General features: G+C 52.4%; 1 protein-coding gene across 3 annotated transcripts; it reads left to right on the top strand.

The window, feature by feature from the left end:
• Window positions 1-85: 85 nt before the first annotated feature.
• LOC110014053 (coiled-coil domain-containing protein 136) lies at window positions 86-21,351 on the top strand. 3 transcript variants are annotated; one of them, XM_023952192.1, is made up of 9 exons: window positions 86-310; window positions 1,717-1,956; window positions 2,029-2,103; window positions 2,609-2,902; window positions 6,713-6,827; window positions 6,908-7,118; window positions 8,336-8,470; window positions 19,415-19,528; window positions 20,004-21,351. In XM_023952192.1, the coding sequence occupies exons 1-8, from the start codon at window positions 259-261 to the stop codon at window positions 19,517-19,519; spliced, it is 1,227 nt and encodes a 408-aa protein (XP_023807960.1). In that variant the 5' UTR covers window positions 86-258; the 3' UTR covers window positions 19,520-19,528; window positions 20,004-21,351. The 3 variants fall into 3 exon arrangements, with proteins under 3 accessions (XP_023807960.1, XP_023807959.1, XP_023807958.1); XM_023952191.1 differs by having other exon boundaries at window positions 6,710-6,827; window positions 20,007-21,351; XM_023952190.1 differs by having other exon boundaries at window positions 6,710-6,827.
• The last annotated feature ends 146 nt before the right edge of the window (window positions 21,352-21,497 follow it).

The raw sequence follows: 21,497 nt of genomic DNA, 5'->3' as shown, positions 1-21,497 counted from the left end.
AGGGGGCGGGGTCACTTAGTCTACTTCTCTTACGGTCTATGGTTCTGATCCTATAGCGCCCCCCCCCCCCTCTAATGCTCCTTCTTCATTGAGGAGAGATGTGTGTGTGTGGAGGGGGGGCGTGAGTTGAGCCCCCTCCCAAACTGAAGGGTGATGTAGGGGGCTCCGTGTGCGCGCAGCGTGAGCGCGCGTCCTGGGCTTGCTGCGCGTCTTCCTCCCCGGATCCCCATCGGTCCAGCTGGTCCGGTCTACGGGATCATGGACGGACTCCGGTTGCCCCCCCTCATCGAGGAGGTTCTGGATCCATCTGGTCAGTGAGCTTCCTTACGTTCCCCCAAAAGTCCCCGCTGACACTTTCTGTGTCATAAAGGGAGCCGGAGCACGCAGCGGGTCCTGGCGTGGGGGTGGGTGAGGTTGCGTGTGTGTGGGAGCGGAGCCCCCCCCCCCCCCCCCCCCCCGCGAAACCTGAACCCCACCAAACAGCGCCGTAGACAGGAGAAGGGCTGCAGGTGAACAGAGCCGTGACGTCATGTCTGGGAGCCGAACCAGGAAACCTTATGGATCATTTTCAATCCTTTTGATATTTACAATCAAGCAGCACAGCGGGCGCGTGCACGCTCGCGAACCTTCTGTTTAGTGTGTTGTCTAAAATGTAGTGAGAATGTAGTGGTGAAGTTTATGAACGATTGAAAAAACTGAATGCAGCATCGCACGAACGCAGCATCACCTGAACGCAGCATCGCCCGAATGCAGCATCGCCCGAATGCAGCATCGCCCGAATGCAGCATCACCTGAATGCAGCATCGCCCGAATGCAGCATCGCCCGAATGCAGCATCACCTGAATGCAGCATCGCCCGAATGCAGCATCACCCGAATGCAGCATCGCCCGAATGCAGCATCACCCGAATGCAGCATCGCCCGAATGCAGCATCGCCCGAATGCAGCATCACCTGAATGCAGCATCACCTGAATGCAGCATCGCCCGAACGCAGCATCGCCCGAATGCAGCATCGCCCGAATGCAGCATCGCCCGAACGCAGCATCACCCGAATGCAGCATCGCCCGAACGCAGCATCGCCCGAATGCAGCATCGCCCGAATGCAGCATCGCCCGAATGCAGCATCGCCCGAACGCAGCATCGCCCGAACGCAGCATCGCCCGAACGCAGCATCGCCCGAACGCAGGATCGCCCGAAAGCAGCATCGCCCGAACGCAGCATCGCCCGAATGCAGCATCGCCTGAATGCAGCATCGCCCGAATGCAGCATCGCCCGAATGCAGCATCACCTGAATGCAGCATCACCTGAATGCAGCATCACCTGAATGCAGCATCACCCGAACGCAGCATCACCTGAATGCAGCATCACCTGAACGCAGCATCGCCCGAACGCAGCATCGCCTGAAAGCAGCATCGCCCGAATGCAGCATGTAGTTGTTTCGTTTCATCACCTGAATGCAGCATCACCTGAATGCAGCATCACCTGAATGCAGCATCACCTGAATGCAGCATCACCTGAATGCAGCATCACTCAGATGTTACAGCCTTCCTGCTCATTCTCAGAGTTCTGATGGAGTTCTACGTTTGGGCCGGTCCGTGAAATGACGTTGGACCAGGCCCATGGCTTGAAAACGGTTGGAGGCCCCTGGTGTTGGGGACATAGATGACCTTTGATCTGTGTTTCCGTGCCTGTGACTCCGCCCCGTTTGTGTTGGCAGATGAACTGCAGGACGACACGCTCATCATGGGGGTTAGAGATCCGAGCTGCCAACACACAGAGGATGAGGGCCACGTGAAGAAGAGGCAGCACGAAAAGGAGGCGGAGGGGAAAGGGGCAGCGCTAAAGAGTAAGGAGGAGCTAAAGGAGCTAAGGGCTCAGCTGGTGCAGCTGCTCCTGCGGCTGGAGGAGACCCAGGAGGTTTCCCAGAAGCATGAGCAGGGCTGTGAAGAGCTGCAGGGTGAGGAGCCACAAGCCGCTCTCTCAGAGGAGCATGCCCCCTCCATGACCATAAACCCTCTGTGCCCCCCAGGTCTGCTGGAGGACGAGCGGCTGGCGAGCGCCCACCAGGCGGAGAGCTTCACCAGACACATCCAGACGCTGCAAGGTTCTATTGCAAACAGCTGATTATGCAGGGAAACCCAAATACACACACGAACACACACACACATACACACATAGACATAGACCCGCAGACACCGGCACTAACACACACATACACACACACACACACACATAGACATAGACACACATACACCGGCACTAACACACACATACACACAAACACACATCGACAGAGACACGCATTCACCGGCACTAACACACACATACACACACACACATAGACACACACATACACACATACACACACACACATAGACATAGACACGCATACACCGGCACCAACACACACATACACACATACAGGCAGAAAGGTGTTTATCCTTTCTGCACAGACTGACATGGCGGTGGGTGTTGATCTGGGACTGATCCGGTATGAAAGTTCTATTTGTGGTCGGGTTTTATTTTCGTTCAGTTGCTCTTTGTGACAGCTTTGGCCCGGACTTGGGACCGTCTCATGGACTCACCCTCTGGTTGTGTGTCGGCTGCAGTGCAGTTCCGCTCAGCTCAGGATGAGGTGAACCGCCTGCAGGAGGAGAGGGAAGGAGAGCTAAAGGAGGTCCAGCAGGAGCTGCGTTTGGCCCAAGAGGAGGTGCTGGTGCTCCAGCAGGCGGCCGAGGAGGCAGCAGCAGACAGTGAGAGCGACATAGCCTACCTGCAGGAGGAGCTGTGCCGTCTGAAGGCGGAGCTTCAGGCTCTGCACGCCACGGTGGCCAAGTACGAGCTGGAGATCAACTCCTTGAGGGCAGAGCTGAACACGGAGACCCTGAACCCCTGCTCAAAAGGTAATCTGAACCATATTTTGTTTGGCACAGTGGTGTAGTGCTCCGCACTCTCAACTCACATGAAAAAGGTCCTGGTTCAAATCCCAGCTGGGTTATTTCTGTGTGGAGGTGTTCTCCAGCTTCCCCCTACAGTCCAGAAAGCGGATTCAGACATTCATCTGTGGTTCTGAATGTGAGTGTGTGTGAGAGTATGTGGGCCTGTGGCAGACTAGTGACGGGCTCAGGGTAGAGCCCGCCTTCACCTAAGACTGGCTGGAATAGGCTCCAGCAACATCAGCAGGTCCTAAAGATGAATAGATGGATAAATGGATCATGGATGGATCATGGATGGATGGATGGATGGATCATGGATGGACAGATGGATCATGGATGGATGGATGGATCATGGATGGACGGATGGATCATGGATAGATGGATGGATGGATGGATGGATGGATGGATCATAGATGGATGGATGGATGGATGGATGGATCATAGATGGATGGATGGATGGATGGATGGATGGATGGATGGATGGATGGATGGATGGATGGATCATAGATGGATGGATGGATCATGGATGGATGGATCATATATGGATCATGGATAGATGGATGGATGGATGAATGGATCATGGATGGATGGATGGATGGATCATGGATGGATGGATGGATGGATGGATGAATGGATGGATCATGGATGGATGGATGGATCATGGATAGATGGATGGATGGATGGATGGATGGATGGATGGATGGATCATAGATGGATGGATGGATCATGGATGGATGGATCATATATGGATCATGGATAGATGGATGGATGGATGAATGGATCATGGATGGATGGATGGATGGATCATGGATGGATGGATGGATGGATGGATGAATGGATCATGGATGGATCATGGATGGATGGATGGATGGATGGATGGATGGATGGATGGATGGATGGATCATGGATGGACAGATGGATCATGGATGGATGGATGGATCATGGATAGATGGATGGATGGATGGATGGATCATAGATGGATGGATGGATCATGGATGGATGGATGGATCATGGATAGATGGATGGATGGATGGATGGATGGATGGATGGATGGATCATAGATGGATGGATGGATGGATGGATGGATCATAGATGGATGGATGGATCATGGATGGATGGATGGATCATGGATGGATGGATCACATATGGATCATGGATAGATGGATGGATGGATGAATGGATCATGGATGGATGGATGGATGGATCATGGATGGATGGATGGATGGATGGATGGATGAATGGATCATGGATGGATCATGGATGGATGGATGGATGGATGGATGGATGGATCATGGATGGATGGATGGATGGATGGATGGATCATGGATGGATGGATGGATTGATCATGGATGGATGGATGGATGGATGGATGGATGGATGGATGGATCATGGATGGATCATGGATGGATGGATCATGGATGGACAGATGGATCATGGATGGATGGATGGATCATGGATAGATGGATGGATGGATGGATCATGGATGGATGGATGGATGGATCATGGATGGACAGATGGATCATGGATGGATGGATGGATCATGGATAGATGGATGGATGGATGGATCATGGATGGATGGATGGATGGATCATAGATGGACGGATGGATCATGGATGGACGGATGGATCATGGATGGATTGATGGATGGATCATGGATGGACAGATGGATCATGGATGGATGGATGGATCATGGATGGACGGATGGATCATGGATAGATGGATGGATGGATGGATGGATGGATGGATGGATGGATGGATCATAGATGGATGGATGGATGGATGGATCATAGATGGATGGATGGATGGATGGATGGATCATAGATGGATGGATGGATCATGGATGGATGGATCATATATGGATCATGGATAGATGGATGGATGGATGAATGGATCATGGATGGATGGATGGATGGATCATGGATGGATGGATGGGTGGATGGATGAATGGATGGATCATGGATGGATGGATGGATCATGGATAGATGGATGGATGGATGGATGGATGGATGGATGGATGGATGGATGGATGGATGGATCATAGATGGATGGATGGATCATGGATGGATGGATCATATATGGATCATGGATAGATGGATGGATGGATCATGGATGGATGGATGGATGGATGGATGAATGGATCATGGATGGATCATGGATGGATGGATGGATGGATGGATGGATGGATGGATGGATGGATCATGGATGGACGGATGGATCATGGATGGATGGATGGATCATGGATAGATGGATGGATGGATGGATCATAGATGGATGGATGGATCATGGATGGATGGATGGATCATGGATAGATGGATGGATGGATGGATGGATGGATGGATGGATGGATGGATGGATGGATGGATGGATCATAGATGGATGGATGGATGGATGGATGGATCATAGATGGATGGATGGATCATGGATGGATGGATCATATATGGATCATGGATAGATGGATGGATGGATGAATGGATCATGGATGGATGGATGGATGGATGGATGGATGAATGGATCATGAATGGATCATGGATGGATGGATGGATGGATGGATGGATCATGGATGGATGGATGGATGGATGGATGGATGGATCATGGATGGATGGATGGATTGATCATGGATGGATGGATGGATGGATGGATGGATCATGGATGGATCATGGATGGATGGATGGATCATGGATGGACAGATGGATCATGGATGGATGGATCATGGATGGATGGATCATGGATGGATGGATGGATGGATCATGGATGGACAGATGGATCATGGATGGATGGATGGATCATGGATAGATGGATGGATGGATGGATCATGGATGGATGGATGGATGGATCATAAAAGGACGGATGGATCATGGATGGACAGATGGATCATGGATGGATGGATGGATCATGGATAGATGGATGGATGGATGGATCATGGATGGATGGATGGATAGATCCTGGATGGACGGATGGATCATTGATGGACGGATGGATCATGGATGGATTGATGTATGGATGGATCATGGATGGACGGATGGATCATGGATGGATGGATGGATCATGGATGGACGAATGGATCATGGATGGATGGATGGATCATGGATGGAGGGATGGATCATTGATGGACGGATGGATCATGGATGGATTGTTGGATCGATGGATCATGGATGGACGGATGGATCATGGATGGATGGATGGATCATGGATGGACGGATGGATCATTGATGGACGGATGGATCATGGATGGATTGATGGATGGATGGATCATGGATGGACGGATGGATCATGGATGGACGGATGGATCATGGATGGAAGGATGGATGGATGGATCATGGATGGACGGACGGATCATGGATGGGACGGATGGATCAGGGATGGAAGGATGGATCATGGATGGACGGATGGATCATGGATGGACGAATGGATCATGGATGGATGGATGGATCATGGATGGACGGATGGATCATTGATGGACGGATGGATCATGGATGGATTGATGGATGGATGGATCATGGATGGACGGATGGATCATGGATGGACAGATGGATCATTGATGGACGGATGGATCATGGATGGATTGATGGATGGATTGATGGATGGATGGACGGATGGATCATGGATGGATGGATGGATCATGGATGGACGGACGGATGGACGGATGGATCATGGATGGATCATGGATGGATGGATAATAAACCAAAAACCTGAAATCAAAACGAAATATTTTGTTCAAAGTTGCTGACGCGTCTCTGTGTGAAAACGTCGGTTTGAATACATTTTTGTTTTCAGTAGAGGCGGCTCGGCTGCAGGAGGAGGTGTGGTCTCTGACCTGCGAGCGTCAGACTCTGAGTGGCGATAACAGGCATCTGAGCAACAGGGTGGAGCGTCTGCAGCAGCAGGGAGATGTGTGAGTGCCGACTCAGCTCTTTTCACTGCTAACAGCAGCTTCATCTGCTGAGTCATCATCCCCTGCTTCCTGATGCACAGGTGTGATGAGGTCTACCTGGCAATCAAAGAGAAGCTCACTACTGAACCGCACCCCCACAGGAAGGCAGATCCTTGCGCCCCCCCCTCCCAGGCTGGACCAGAACAGCTGGACTCTGCAGCTGTCCAAGGGGACAACAGCCGGTCTGAGATTAGCTCCCTGAAAGTCCAGCTGAGGTGGGCTGAGGAGACGGCGCAGAAGGTCCAAAAGGAGGTAGCTCGGTCCGGGTTTGACTCTTTCTGGTTGAACGTTCCTCAGCACGGGGTCTTCACAGAAGCAGAACGTTCCTCTATGTGAAGAACGTCGCTCGGGTTCTGGATCTTCAGGAGCAGAACCAGGATGTTTAGCTGCTGTGCTGATGGGGGTTGGGGAAATCCAGGAACAGAACCTGAGATTAGACAGAAACCTGCACATAAATCAGACTCAGACGGTTCCGTTTAATCCGGTTTATGTTTGTTTACGAGGAAAATGTCGAGCCCAGTCAAACAGCAGAAGTCCTGAGACAACAAAGGTACGATCCACCATCTAGAACACTGCTGTCACCCAGCCGTCATTCAGATCTGCGGTGTCAAATGAGCCGCTCCTGACACCATGTGTCTCTGCACAGTGTCTCAAACATAGCATGGATGGATGGATCCATAGCATGTCCAAAAAAGATGATTGGACTTTGTGAAAATGTAAAATATTTGGGATTTCAAACATGAATAACTCAAATTTTCTACAGTAAAAGTGCCTGTAAATAATTGTCGGGGTGGCCAAGACAGTCCTGATGAGAATGAAAGTAGTTGCTATCATGGATTCTGGCAAAAACCTCAACTACAGTGTCTCAAGCATAGCATCTCTGTCAGAAGATGCTATGTTTGAGACAAATACCCAATTGGACATTTAGATCAAGTCTCCACTTCTATATTTCATCATGAAGTGTTTGTACTGATTCTCAAAAATCATAAATCATAACATGTCCATGATGGAATAATTAAATGACATTTACAATAAACATAAATGAATGGGCTATATATGGTTGGTAGTATGTTTATACACAGCCAATCTTATCTCAACCTTTTTCATAATAATTTTTCAATTGATTAATATAAGAAAAGTATTTTGTCCTTCAATCATTCATTTGACTTCTCAGTGTTTTAAACTTATTTTGAAAACTGGAAAGGGATTTCAGCCGCGTTCACTCAGTTCCTGTAAAGCTGAGAATGCAAGAGCACTAAAAATTCAGGAGCTGTTCATTTGACACCGCAGATCTGAATGACGGCTGGCTTGACAGCAGTTTTAGACCGTCTACAACGAAGAATCGTTTCTTTACCAGACCGTGTTCAGCGTTTCTTCTCTGCCATCTTCTCCATATGTTCCAGTGTTTGTTCTGCATCACTGTGTTCCATCTTTGCATGATGAATAACACACTTGTGTGTGCATGTCAGTGTGACACCGTGAAGACGGAGCTGGTGGAGCTGCAGGTGCTGTACGACAGCAGTCAGCGGGAACGGACCTCGCTGGCGCTTGAGTTGCAGCGCTGCAAGGCGGAGCTGCAGAAGCTGCTACTAAGGAGCCCACAGGTTAGATGTCAGACGCTCAGGACTCCACCCACATCCCCTGATCTGACTCCACACACATCCCCTGATCTAGCTCCACCCACATTCCTGATCGGACTCCACCCACATTCCCTGATCTGACTCCACCCACATTCCATGATCTGACTCCACCCACATTCCATGATCTGACTCCACCCACATTCCTGATCGGAGTCCACCCACATCCCCTGATCTGACTCCACACACATCCCCTGATCTAGCTCCACCCACATTCCTGATCGGACTCCACCCACATTCCCTGATCTGACTCCACCCACATCCCCTGATCTGACTCCACACACATCCCCTGATCTAGCTCCACCCACATTCCTGATCGGACTCCACCCACATTCCCTGATCTGACTCCACCCACATTCCATGATCTGACTCCACCCACATTCCATGATCTGACTCCACCCACATTCCTGATCGGAGTCCACCCACATCCCCTGATCTGACTCCACCCACATCCCCTGATCTGACTCCACCCATATCCCCTGATCTGACTCCACCCATATCCCCTGATCTGACTCCACCCACATCCCCTGATCTGGCTCCACCCACATTCCTGATCGGACTCCACCAACATTCCCTGATCTGAATCCACCCACATCCCCTGATCTGACTCCACCCACATTCCCTGATCTAGCTCCACCCACATTCCCTGATCTGACTCCACCCACATCCCCTGATCTGACTCCACCCACATCCCCTGATCGGACTCCACCCACATTCCCTGATCGGACTCCACCCACATTCCCTGATCTACCTCCACCCACATTCCTGATCTGACTCCACCTACATCCCCTGATCTAGCTCCACCCACATTCCTGATCGGACTCCACCAACATTCCCTGATCTGAATCCACCCACATCCCCTGATCTGACTCCACCCACATTCCCTGATCTGACTCCACCCACATCCCCTGATCGGACTCCACCCACATTCCCTGATCGGACTCCACCCACATTCCCTGATCGGACTCCACCCACATTCCCTGATCGGACTCCACCCACATTCCCTGATCTGACTCCACCCACATCCCCTGATCGGACTCCACCCACATCCCCTGATCTGACTCCACCCACATCCCCTGATCGGACTCCACCCACATTCCCTGATCGGACTCCACCCACATTCCCTGATCTACCTCCACCCACATTCCTGATCTGACTCCACCTACATCCCCTGATCTAGCTCCACCCACATTCCTGATCGGACTCCACCAACATTCCCTGATCTGAATCCACCCACATCCCCTGATCTGACTCCACCCACATTCCCTGATCTGACTCCACCCACATCCCCTGATCGGACTCCACCCACATTCCCTGATCGGACTCCACCCACATTCCCTGATCTATCTCCACCCTTATTCCTGATCTGACTCCACCCACATCCCCTGATCTAGCTCCACCCACATTCCTGATCGGACTCCACCAACATTCCCTGATCTGAATCCACCCACATCCCCTGATCTGACTCCACCCACATTCCCTGATCTGACTCCACCCACATCCCCTGATCGGATTCCACCCACATTCCCTGATCGGACTCCACCCACATTCCCTGATCTACCTCCACCCACATTCCTGATCTGACTCCACCTACATCCCCTGATCTAGCTCCACCCACATTCCTGATCGGACTCCACCAACATTCCCTGATCTGAATCCACCCACATCCCCTGATCTGACTCCACCCACATTCCCTGATCTGACTCCACCCACATCCCCTGATCGGACTCCACCCACATTCCCTGATCTACCTCCACCCACATTCCTGATCTGACTCCACCCACATCCCCTGATCTAGCTCCACCCACATTCCTGATCGGACTCCACCAACATTCCCTGATCTGAATCCACCCACATCCCCTGATCTGACTCCACCCACATTCCCTGATCTGACTCCACCCACATCCCCTGATCGGACTCCACCCACATTCCTGATATGACTCCACCTACATCCCCTGATCTAGCTCCACCCACATTCCTGATCGGACTCCACCAACATTCCCCGATCTGAATCCACCCACATCCCCTGATCTGACTCCACCCACATTCCCTGATCTGACTCCACCCACATCCCCTGATCGGACTCCACCCACATTCCCTGATCGGACTCCACCCACATTCCCTGAACTACCTCCACCCACATTCCTGATCTGACTCCACCCACATCCCCTGATCTAGCTCCACCCACATTCCTGATCGGACTCCACCAACATTCCCTGATCTGAATCCACCCACATCCCCTGATCTGACTCCACCCACATTCCCTGATCTGACTCCACCCACATCCCCTGATCGGACTCCACCCACATTCCCTGATCTACCTCCACCCACATTCCTGATCTGACTCCACCCACATCCCCTGATCTGACTCCACCCACATCCCCTGATCTAGCTCCACCCACATTCCTGATCGGACTCCACCCACATTCCCTGATCTGACTCCACCCACATCCCCTGATCTGACTCCACCCACATCCCCTGATCGGACACCACCCACATTCCCTGATCGGACTCCACCCACATTCCCTGATCTACCTCCACCCACATTCCCTGATCGGACTCCACCCACATTCCCTGATCGGACTCCACCCACATTCCATGATCTGACTCCACCCAGATTCCATGATCTGACTCCACCCACATTCCTGATCGGAGTCCACCCACATCCCCTGATCTGACTCCACCGACATCCCCTGATCTGACTTCACCCACATCCCCTGATCTAGCTCCACCCACATTCCTGATCGGACTCCACCCACATTCCCTGATCTGACTCCACCCACATTTCATGATCTGACTCCACCCACATCCCCTGATCTGACTCCACCCACATTCCTGATCTGACTCCACCCACCTCTCCTGATCTGACTCCACCCACATCTCCTGATCTGACTCCACCCACATCACCTGATCTGACTCCACCCACATCACCTGATCGGACTCCACTCACATTCGTGATCTGACTCCACCCACATTCCCTGATCTGACTCCATCCCATAATTGCTGATCTGACTCCACCCACATTCCCTGATCTGATTCAACCCACATTCCCTGATCTGACTCCACCCACATCCCCTGATCTGACTCCACCCACATCCCCTGATCTAGCTCCACCCACATTCCTGATCGGACTCCACACACATCCCCTGATCTGACTCCACCCACATCCCCTGATCTGACTCCACCCACATCCCCTGATCTAGCTCCACCCACATTCCTGATCGGACTCCACCAACATTCCCTGATCTGAATCCACCCACATCCCCTGATCTGACTCCACCCACATTCCCTGATCTGACTCCACCCACATCCCCTGATCGGATTCCACCCACATTCCCTGATCGGACTCCACCCACATTCCCTGATCTACCTCCACCCACATTCCTGATCTGACTCCACCTACATCCCCTGATCTAGCTCCACCCACATTCCTGATCGGACTCCACCAACATTCCCTGATCTGAATCCACCCACATCCCCTGATCTGACTCCACCCACATTCCCTGATCTGACTCCACCCACATCCCCTGATCGGACTCCACCCACATTCCCTGATCTACCTCCACCCACATTCCTGATCTGACTCCACCCACATCCCCTGATCTAGCTCCACCCACATTCCTGATCGGACTCCACCAACATTCCCTGATCTGAATCCACCCACATCCCCTGATCTGACTCCACCCACATTCCCTGATCTGACTCCACCCACATTCCCTGATCTGACTAAACTCACATTCCATGATCTGACTCCACCCACATCCCCTGATCGGACTCCACCCACATTCCTGATCTGACTCCACCTACATCCCCTGATCTAGCTCCACCCACATTCCTGATCGGACTCCACCAACATTCCCTGATCTGAATCCACCCACATCCCCTGATCTGACTCCACCCACATTCCCTGATCTGACTCCACCCACATCCCCTGATCGGACTCCACCCACATTCCCTGATCGGACTCCACCCACATTCCCTGATCTACCTCCACCCACATTCCTGATCTGACTCCACCCACATCCCCTGATCTAGCTCCACCCACATTCCTGATCGGACTCCACCAACATTCCCTGATCTGAATCCACCCACATCCCCTGATCTGACTCCACCCACATTCCCTGATCTGACTCCACCCACATCCCCTGATCGGACTCCACCCACATTCCCTGATCGGACTCCACCCACATTCCCTGATCTATCTCCACCCTTATTCCTGATCTGACTCCACCCACATCCCCTGATCTAGCTCCACCCACATTCCTGATCGGACTCCACCAACATTCCCTGATCTGAATCCACCCACATCCCCTGATCTGACTCCACCCACATTCCCTGATCTGACTCCACCCACATCCCCTGATCGGATTCCACCCACATTCCCTGATCGGACTCCACCCACATTCCCTGATCTACCTCCACCCACATTCTTGATCTGACTCCACCTACATCCCCTGATCTAGCTCCACCCACATTCCTGATCGGACTCCACCAACATTCCCTGATCTGAATCCACCCACATCCCCTGATCTGACTCCACCCACATTCCCTGATCTGACTCCACCCACATCCCCTGATCGGACTCCACCCACATTCCCTGATCTACCTCCACCCACATTCCTGATCTGACTCCACCCACATCCCCTGATCTAGCTCCACCCACATTCCTGATCGGACTCCACCAACATTCCCTGATCTGAATCCACCCACATCCCCTGATCTGACTCCACCCACATTCCCTGATCTGACTCCACCCACATCCCCTGATCGGACTCCACCCACATTCCTGATATGACTCCACCTACATCCCCTGATCTAGCTCCACCCACATTCCTGATCGGACTCCACCAACATTCCCCGATCTGAATCCACCCACATCCCCTGATCTGACTCCACCCACATTCCCTGATCTGACTCCACCCACATCCCCTGATCGGACTCCACCCACATTCCCTGATCGGACTCCACCCACATTCCCTGATCTACCTCCACCCACATTCCTGATCTGACTGCACCCACATCCCCTGATCTAGCTCCACCCACATTCCTGATCGGACTCCACCAACATTCCCTGATCTGAATCCACCCACATCCCCTGATCTGACTCCACCCACATTCCCTGATCTGACTCCACCCACATCCCCTGATCGGACTCCACCCACATTCCCTGATCGGACTCCACCCACATTCCCTGATCTACCTCCACCCACATTCCTGATCTGACTCCACCCACATCCCCTGATCTAGCTCCACCCACATCCCCTGATCTGACTCCACCCACATCCCCTGATCTAGCTCCACCCACATTCCTGATCGGACTCCACCCACATTTCCTGATCTGACTCCACCCACATCCCCTGATCTGACTCCACCCACATCCCCTGATCGGACACCACCCACATTCCCTGATCGGACTCCACCCACATTCCCTGATCTACCTCCACCCACATTCCTGATCGGACTCCACCCACATTCCCTGATCGGACTCCACCCACATTCCATGATCTGACTCCACCCAGATTCCATGATCTGACTCCACCCACATTCCTGATCGGAGTCCACCCACATCCCCTGATCTGACTCCACCGACATCCCCTGATCTGACTTCACCCACATCCCCTGATCTAGCTCCACCCACATTCCTGATCGGACTCCACCCACATTCCCTGATCTGACTCCACCCACATTTCATGATCTGACTCCACCCACATCCCCTGATCTGACTCCACCCACATTCCTGATCTGACTCCACCCACATCTCCTGATCTGACTCCACCCACATTCCTGATCGGACTCCACCAACATTCCCTGATCTGAATCCACCCACATCCCCTGATCTGACTCCACCCACATTCCCTGATCTGACTCCACCCACATCCCCTGATCGGACTCCACCCACATTCCCTGATCGGACTCCACCCACATTCCCTGATCGGACTCCACCCACATTCCCTGATCGGACTCCACCCACATTCCCTGATCTGACTCCACCCACATCCCCTGATCGGACTCCACCCACATCCCCTGATCTGACTCCACCCACATCCCCTGATCGGACTCCACCCACATTCCCTGATCGGACTCCACCCACATTCCCTGATCTACCTCCACCCACATTCCTGATCTGACTCCACCTACATCCCCTGATCTAGCTCCACCCACATTCCTGATCGGACTCCACCAACATTCCCTGATCTGAATCCACCCACATCCCCTGATCTGACTCCACCCACATTCCCTGATCTGACTCCACCCACATCCCCTGATCGGACTCCACCCACATTCCCTGATCGGACTCCACCCACATTCCCTGATCTATCTCCACCCTTATTCCTGATCTGACTCCACCCACATCCCCTGATCTAGCTCCACCCACATTCCTGATCGGACTCCACCAACATTCCCTGATCTGAATCCACCCACATCCCCTGATCTGACTCCACCCACATTCCCTGATCTGACTCCACCCACATCCCCTGATCGGATTCCACCCACATTCCCTGATCGGACTCCACCCACATTCCCTGATCTACCTCCACCCACATTCCTGATCTGACTCCACCTACATCCCCTGATCTAGCTCCACCCACATTCCTGATCGGACTCCACCAACATTCCCTGATCTGAATCCACCCACATCCCCTGATCTGACTCCACCCACATTCCCTGATCTGACTCCACCCACATCCCCTGATCGGACTCCACCCACATTCCCTGATCTACCTCCACCCACATTCCTGATCTGACTCCACCCACATCCCCTGATCTAGCTCCACCCACATTCCTGATCGGACTCCACCAACATTCCCTGATCTGAATCCACCCACATCCCCTGATCTGACTCCACCCACATTCCCTGATCTGACTCCACCCACATCCCCTGATCGGACTCCACCCACATTCCTGATATGACTCCACCTACATCCCCTGATCTAGCTCCACCCACATTCCTGATCGGACTCCACCAACATTCCCCGATCTGAATCCACCCACATCCCCTGATCTGACTCCACCCACATTCCCTGATCTGACTCCACCCACATCCCCTGATCGGACTCCACCCACATTCCCTGATCGGACTCCACCCACATTCCCTGATCTACCTCCACCCACATTCCTGATCTGACTCCACCCACATCCCCTGATCTAGCTCCACCCACATTCCTGATCGGACTCCACCAACATTCCCTGATCTGAATCCACCCACATCCCCTGATCTGACTCCACCCACATTCCCTGATCTGACTCCACCCACATCCCCTGATCGGACTCCACCCACATTCCCTGATCGGACTCCACCCACATTCCCTGATCTACCTCCACCCACATTCCTGATCTGACTCCACCCACATCCCCTGATCTAGCTCCACCCACATCCCCTGATCTGACTCCACCCACATCCCCTGATCTAGCTCCACCCACATTCCTGATCGGACTCCACCCACATTCCCTGATCTGACTCCACCCACATCCCCTGATCTGACTCCACCCACATCCCCTGATCGGACACCACCCACATTCCCTGATCGGACTCCACCCACATTCCCTGATCTACCTCCACCCACATTCCTGATCGGACTCCACCCACATTCCCTGATCGGACTCCACCCACATTCCATGATCTGACTCCACCCAGATTCCATGATCTGACTCCACCCACATTCCTGATCGGAGTCCACCCACATCCCCTGATCTGACTCCACCGACATCCCCTGATCTGACTTCACCCACATCCCCTGATCTAGCTCCACCCACATTCCTGATCGGACTCCACCCACATTCCCTGATCTGACTCCACCCACATTTCATGATCTGACTCCACCCACATCCCCTGATCTGACTCCACCCACATTCCTGATCTGACTCCACCCACATCTCCTGATCTGACTCCATCCCATAATTGCTGATCTGACTCCACCCACATTCCCTGATCTGATTCAACCCACATTCCCTGATCTGACTCCACCCACATCCCCTGATCTGACTCCACCCACATCCCCTGATCTAGCTCCACCCACATTCCTGATCGGACTCCACACACATCCCCTGATCTGACTCCACCCACATCCCCTGATCTGACTCCACCCACATCCCCTGATCTAGCTCCACCCACATTCCTGATCGGACTCCACCAACATTCCCTGATCTGAATCCACCCACATCCCCTGATCTGACTCCACCGACATTCCCTGATCTGACTCCACCCACATTCCCTGATCTGACTAAACTCACATTCCATGATCTGACTCCACCCACATCCCCTGATCGGACTCCACCCACATTCCTGATCTGACTCCACCTACATCCCCTGATCTAGCTCCACCCACATTCCTGATCGGACTCCACCAACATTCCCTGATCTGAATCCACCCACATCCCCTGATCTGACTCCACCCACATTCCCTGATCTGACTCCACCCACATCCCCTGATCGGACTCCACCCACATTCCCTGATCGGACTCCACCCACATTCCCTGATCTACCTCCACCCACATTCCTGATCTGACTCCACCCACATCCCCTGATCTAGCTCCACCCACATTCCTGATCGGACTCCACCAACATTCCCTGATCTGAATCCACCCACATCCCCTGATCTGACTCCACCCACATTCCCTGATCTGACTCCACCCACATCCCCTGATCGGACTCCACCCACATTCCCTGATCGGACTCCACCCACATTCCGTGATCTACCTCCACCCACATTCCTGATCTGACTCCACCCACATCCCCTGATCTAGCTCCACCCACATCCCCTGATCTGACTCCACCCACATCCCCTGATCTAGCTCCACCCACATTCCTGATCGGACTCCACCCACATCCCTGATCTGACTCCACCCACATCCCCTGATCTGACTCCACCCACATCCCCTGATCGGACACCACCCACATTCCCTGATCGGACTCCACCCACATTCCCTGATCTACCTCCACCCACATTCCTGATCGGACTCCACCCACATTCCCTGATCGGACTCCACCCACATTCCATGATCTGACTCCACCCAGATTCCATGATCTGACTCCACCCACATTCCTGATCGGAGTCCACCCACATCCCCTGATCTGACTCCACCGACATCCCCTGATCTGACTTCACCCACATCCCCTGATCTAGCTCCACCCACATTCCTGATCGGACTCCACCCACATTCCCTGATCTGACTCCACCCACATTTCATGATCTGACTCCACCCACATCCCCTGATCTGACTCCACCCACATTCCTGATCGGACTCCACCCACATCTCCTGATCTGACTCCACCCACATCTCCTGATCTGACTCCACCCACATCACCTGATCTGACTCCACCCACATCACCTGATCGGACTCCACTCACATCCCCTGATCTGACTCCACCCACATTCCCTGATCTGACTCCACCCATATCCCCTGATCTGACTCCATCCCATAATTGCTGATCTGACTCCACCCACATTCCCTGATCTGATTCAACCCACATTCCCTGATCTGACTCCACCCACATCCCCTGATCTGACTCCACCCACATCCCCTGATCTAGCTCCACCCACATTCCTGATCGGACTCCACACACATCCCCTGATCTGACTCCACCCACATCCCCTGATCTGACTCCACCCACATCCCCTGATCTAGCTCCACCCACATTCCTGATCGGACTCCACCAACATTCCCTGATCTGAATCCACCCACATCCCCTGATCTGACTCCACCGACATTCCCTGATCTGACTCCACCCACATTCCCTGATCTGACTAAACTCACATTCCATGATCTGACTCCACCCACATCACCTGATCGGACTACACTCACATTCCTGATCAGACTCCACCCACATTCCCTGATCTGACTCCACCCACATTCCTGATCTGCCTCCACCCACATTCATGATCAGACTCCACCCACATCCCCTGATCTGACTCCACCCAAATCCCCTGATCTGACTCCACCCACATTCCTGATCAGGACTCCACCCAGATTCCCTGATCTGACTCCACCCACATTCCTGATCGGACTTCACCCACATTCCTGATCGGATTCCACCCACATTCCTGATCTGACTCCACCCACATTCCTGATCGGACTCCACCCACATTCCTGATCCGACTCCACCCAAATTCCCACAGCAACATTGTGCACTGTGAGCTGTCTTGTTAGTCTGGCTGTACCAGAACCCGTCATAACCCTCAAAAGGTTGAACAGAAAAGTTATGTCTGTTTTGTCCACTTCAGAACCACAAAATCTGAACTGCACTGAACTTTCCACTGTCAACTTCATGTTGACCGAAGAGCTTGGTGGATAACAACTTATCCATGTTCTTCAGCATGGAACAGACTTGTTTATGTCCTGTTAATGTTTGTTTGTGGTAAAATGTTTTTTTAATAAGGTTTTCATTCATGCACTCTGGGCCCCTCCAGGCGAGTTGTCTAACCAATCAAAGCGCTTAAAGCGCTTAGCCTTATTTAATGCGTGTTACAGGTTTCTTAAACTGGATTGGTCAGATTTTGACGTGTTATGATGTGAAGTGGGAGGAGTCAAATGTTTTTTGGAGGTGTGACCGGGGGATCTTCCACAATGAGTTCAACTCTTTGAACCCTCAGGCACCGACGGAAGAGTCGGTGCCTGAGGGTTCAAACTTGAGAGAATCCAGTGGCCTCTTCAGAACCACCTGTCCTGGCCGACTGGGTCAGTTCACCTGAAGAAGGTGATTGGTCCAAAGGAGCATTCTTTATTTCAGCTGTTGTTTTCTAGCTTTTAGAGCAGTTCTCCAGTTTTGGAGACATTCTCAGTATGGTCTTGTTCTGCTCCACTCTCCTGCCGGTCCATCCCTTCTTCCTCCACCAGGTTGTCCGGACCTCGTCCGGCTGTAAGACTCTGATCATTTGACGTTTCTGCTCTTCCCTTCTGTCTTCTCTTCAGGACTGCACCCCCCAGTCAGAGCCCCCTCTTCTCTCCACCCCCATCATTGGGCTGATTGTAATAGTGGCCTTAATTTGGTGCTGGTGGGAGGAGCTGTCGTCCTAAAGACCACAGGTAAGGCTCTGCTCCTTTTTAATCCAAGTTCCAGGGTCTTGAACACAAAGTGGTCCGGCTGGTTCTAACCAGTCCCTCTTGAGTTGTCCGGTGTGGTCTGTTGCCCCCTGTGGACTGCAGACAGGTGAACCGCCCCTACCCTTCTGCCCCTGTTGGGTTGTTCTCAGATTGGTGATGGATTCTGGTTTTAGAAAAGTTTGTTTGGCTCACCGACCATATCAGACCGAGAACGATTCTTCTGACCAATAGAATGACGGAGTAACAGCTGTTTATTTCTCTATAGAAGTCCATTGGTATTTCCTGTTTTTAATACCAAGGGGGAGGGGCCACTCAGTCCAGGTCGCTTGTACAGTTCGGCTCTGTTCGGTGGTACAACAGGTGTTGCCGAGAGCCATGGCTCTACATCATTCACAACTGGTCATGTGACCTGCTTCGACAAACAGTCTGCTGCTAATAAAGTTTTTTGTTGTCTCAGCAGAGTGACTCGGGGATCCGGAACCCAGCGGTGGTGACCCAGGCTTGGGTATTAGTGCTGGTGGTCCCGAGCTTTAGCAAGACCTAAAGACATGAAGGAAGTGAGCTCAGAGAAGCTTCGAAGCCACTATCATCTTCACATGTCATCTGAGCTGAAGTTTATGGATGTTTGGGTTGGAAGTCTCTGGCGTTCATTTCATGACCAAACACCAAAGTCCTCCACACACCAGGAAATGAGAGAAGCTCATGTCATGTTCTTGTAGACCCAAATGCAGAGACAGACATGTTTGATGTTTACCAAGAATCCAAAACTACAACAAACAAGGATGTGGACAGTCCACGCTTGCTGGTTCTAGTATCAGAGAAATAACCAAAGCGTTCTGTGTCAGAAGACAGGGAGGTACCTTCCAGATGACTGTCTACTCAGCTGGAAATAGTGGACCTCCAGAACCTCCTTGTGGACCTTCCTCAGTTCTGCAAACGTCTGCTGTCTTTGTGTTTTGAAACAGAGTCCAACATCTGGAGCGGCTCCAGAGTCACATCAGGTGTCTACAACTTCTTATTCAACACCAGTCTTTAGGCACCACCCCCCATCTCAATCCTTTCCGTGTCTCACCATGACACGGCGTGTCTCACCATGACTCGGGGTGTCTCACCATGACACGGGGTGTCTCACCATGACACGGGGTGTCTCACCATGACTCGGGGTGTCTCACCATGACTCGGCGTGTCTCACCATGACTCAGGGTGTCTCACCATGACACGGGGTGTCTCACCATGACTCGGGGTGTCTCACCATGACACGGGGTGTCTCACCATGACTCGCCGTGTCTCACCATGACTCAGGGTGTCTCACCATGACTCAGGGTGTCTCACCATGACACGGCGTTTCTCACCATGACTCGGCGTTTCTCACCATGACTCGGGGTGTCTCACCATGACTCGGGGTGTCTCCCCATGACTCGGGGTGTCTCACCATGACTCGGGGTGTCTCACCATGACTCGGGGTGTCTCACCATGACACGGCGTGTCTCACCATGACTCGGCGTGTCTCACCATGACTCGGGGTGTCTCACCATGACTCGGGGTGTCTCACCATGACACGGCGTGTCTTACCATGACTCGGCGTGTCTCACCATGACTCGGGGTGTCTCACCATGACTCGGGGTGTCTCACCATGACACGGCGTGTCTCACCATGACTCGGCGTGTCTCACCATGACACGGCGTTTCTCACCATGACTCGGCTGTCTGAACTGGACTAGTCATGTGTTGTGAGGTCCTGGGCCTCCTAAAGACTCCATTCTGATTATGAAGAACATCTATAAAGACAATTAAGATGAATCTGCATTTCTGAGTTTGTCTTTATTCAAATCATTGGGAAACAGGAGCAGACGAAAAATGGGATGGATAATGGGAAACAAGGGCAGGTTCACTCAGCACTAACATTTTAAATCTTTTAATGGTTAGGCTCCGCCCTGCCTCTGAGCTGCATT

The sequence above is a fragment of the Oryzias latipes genome, chromosome 23 (genome assembly GCF_002234675.1).
Source record: "Oryzias latipes chromosome 23, ASM223467v1".
NCBI classification, from domain to species: domain Eukaryota; kingdom Metazoa; phylum Chordata; class Actinopteri; order Beloniformes; family Adrianichthyidae; genus Oryzias; species Oryzias latipes.
The sequence above is the reverse complement of the archived record's forward strand: the minus strand, read 5'-3'. Positions and strand labels throughout refer to the sequence as shown.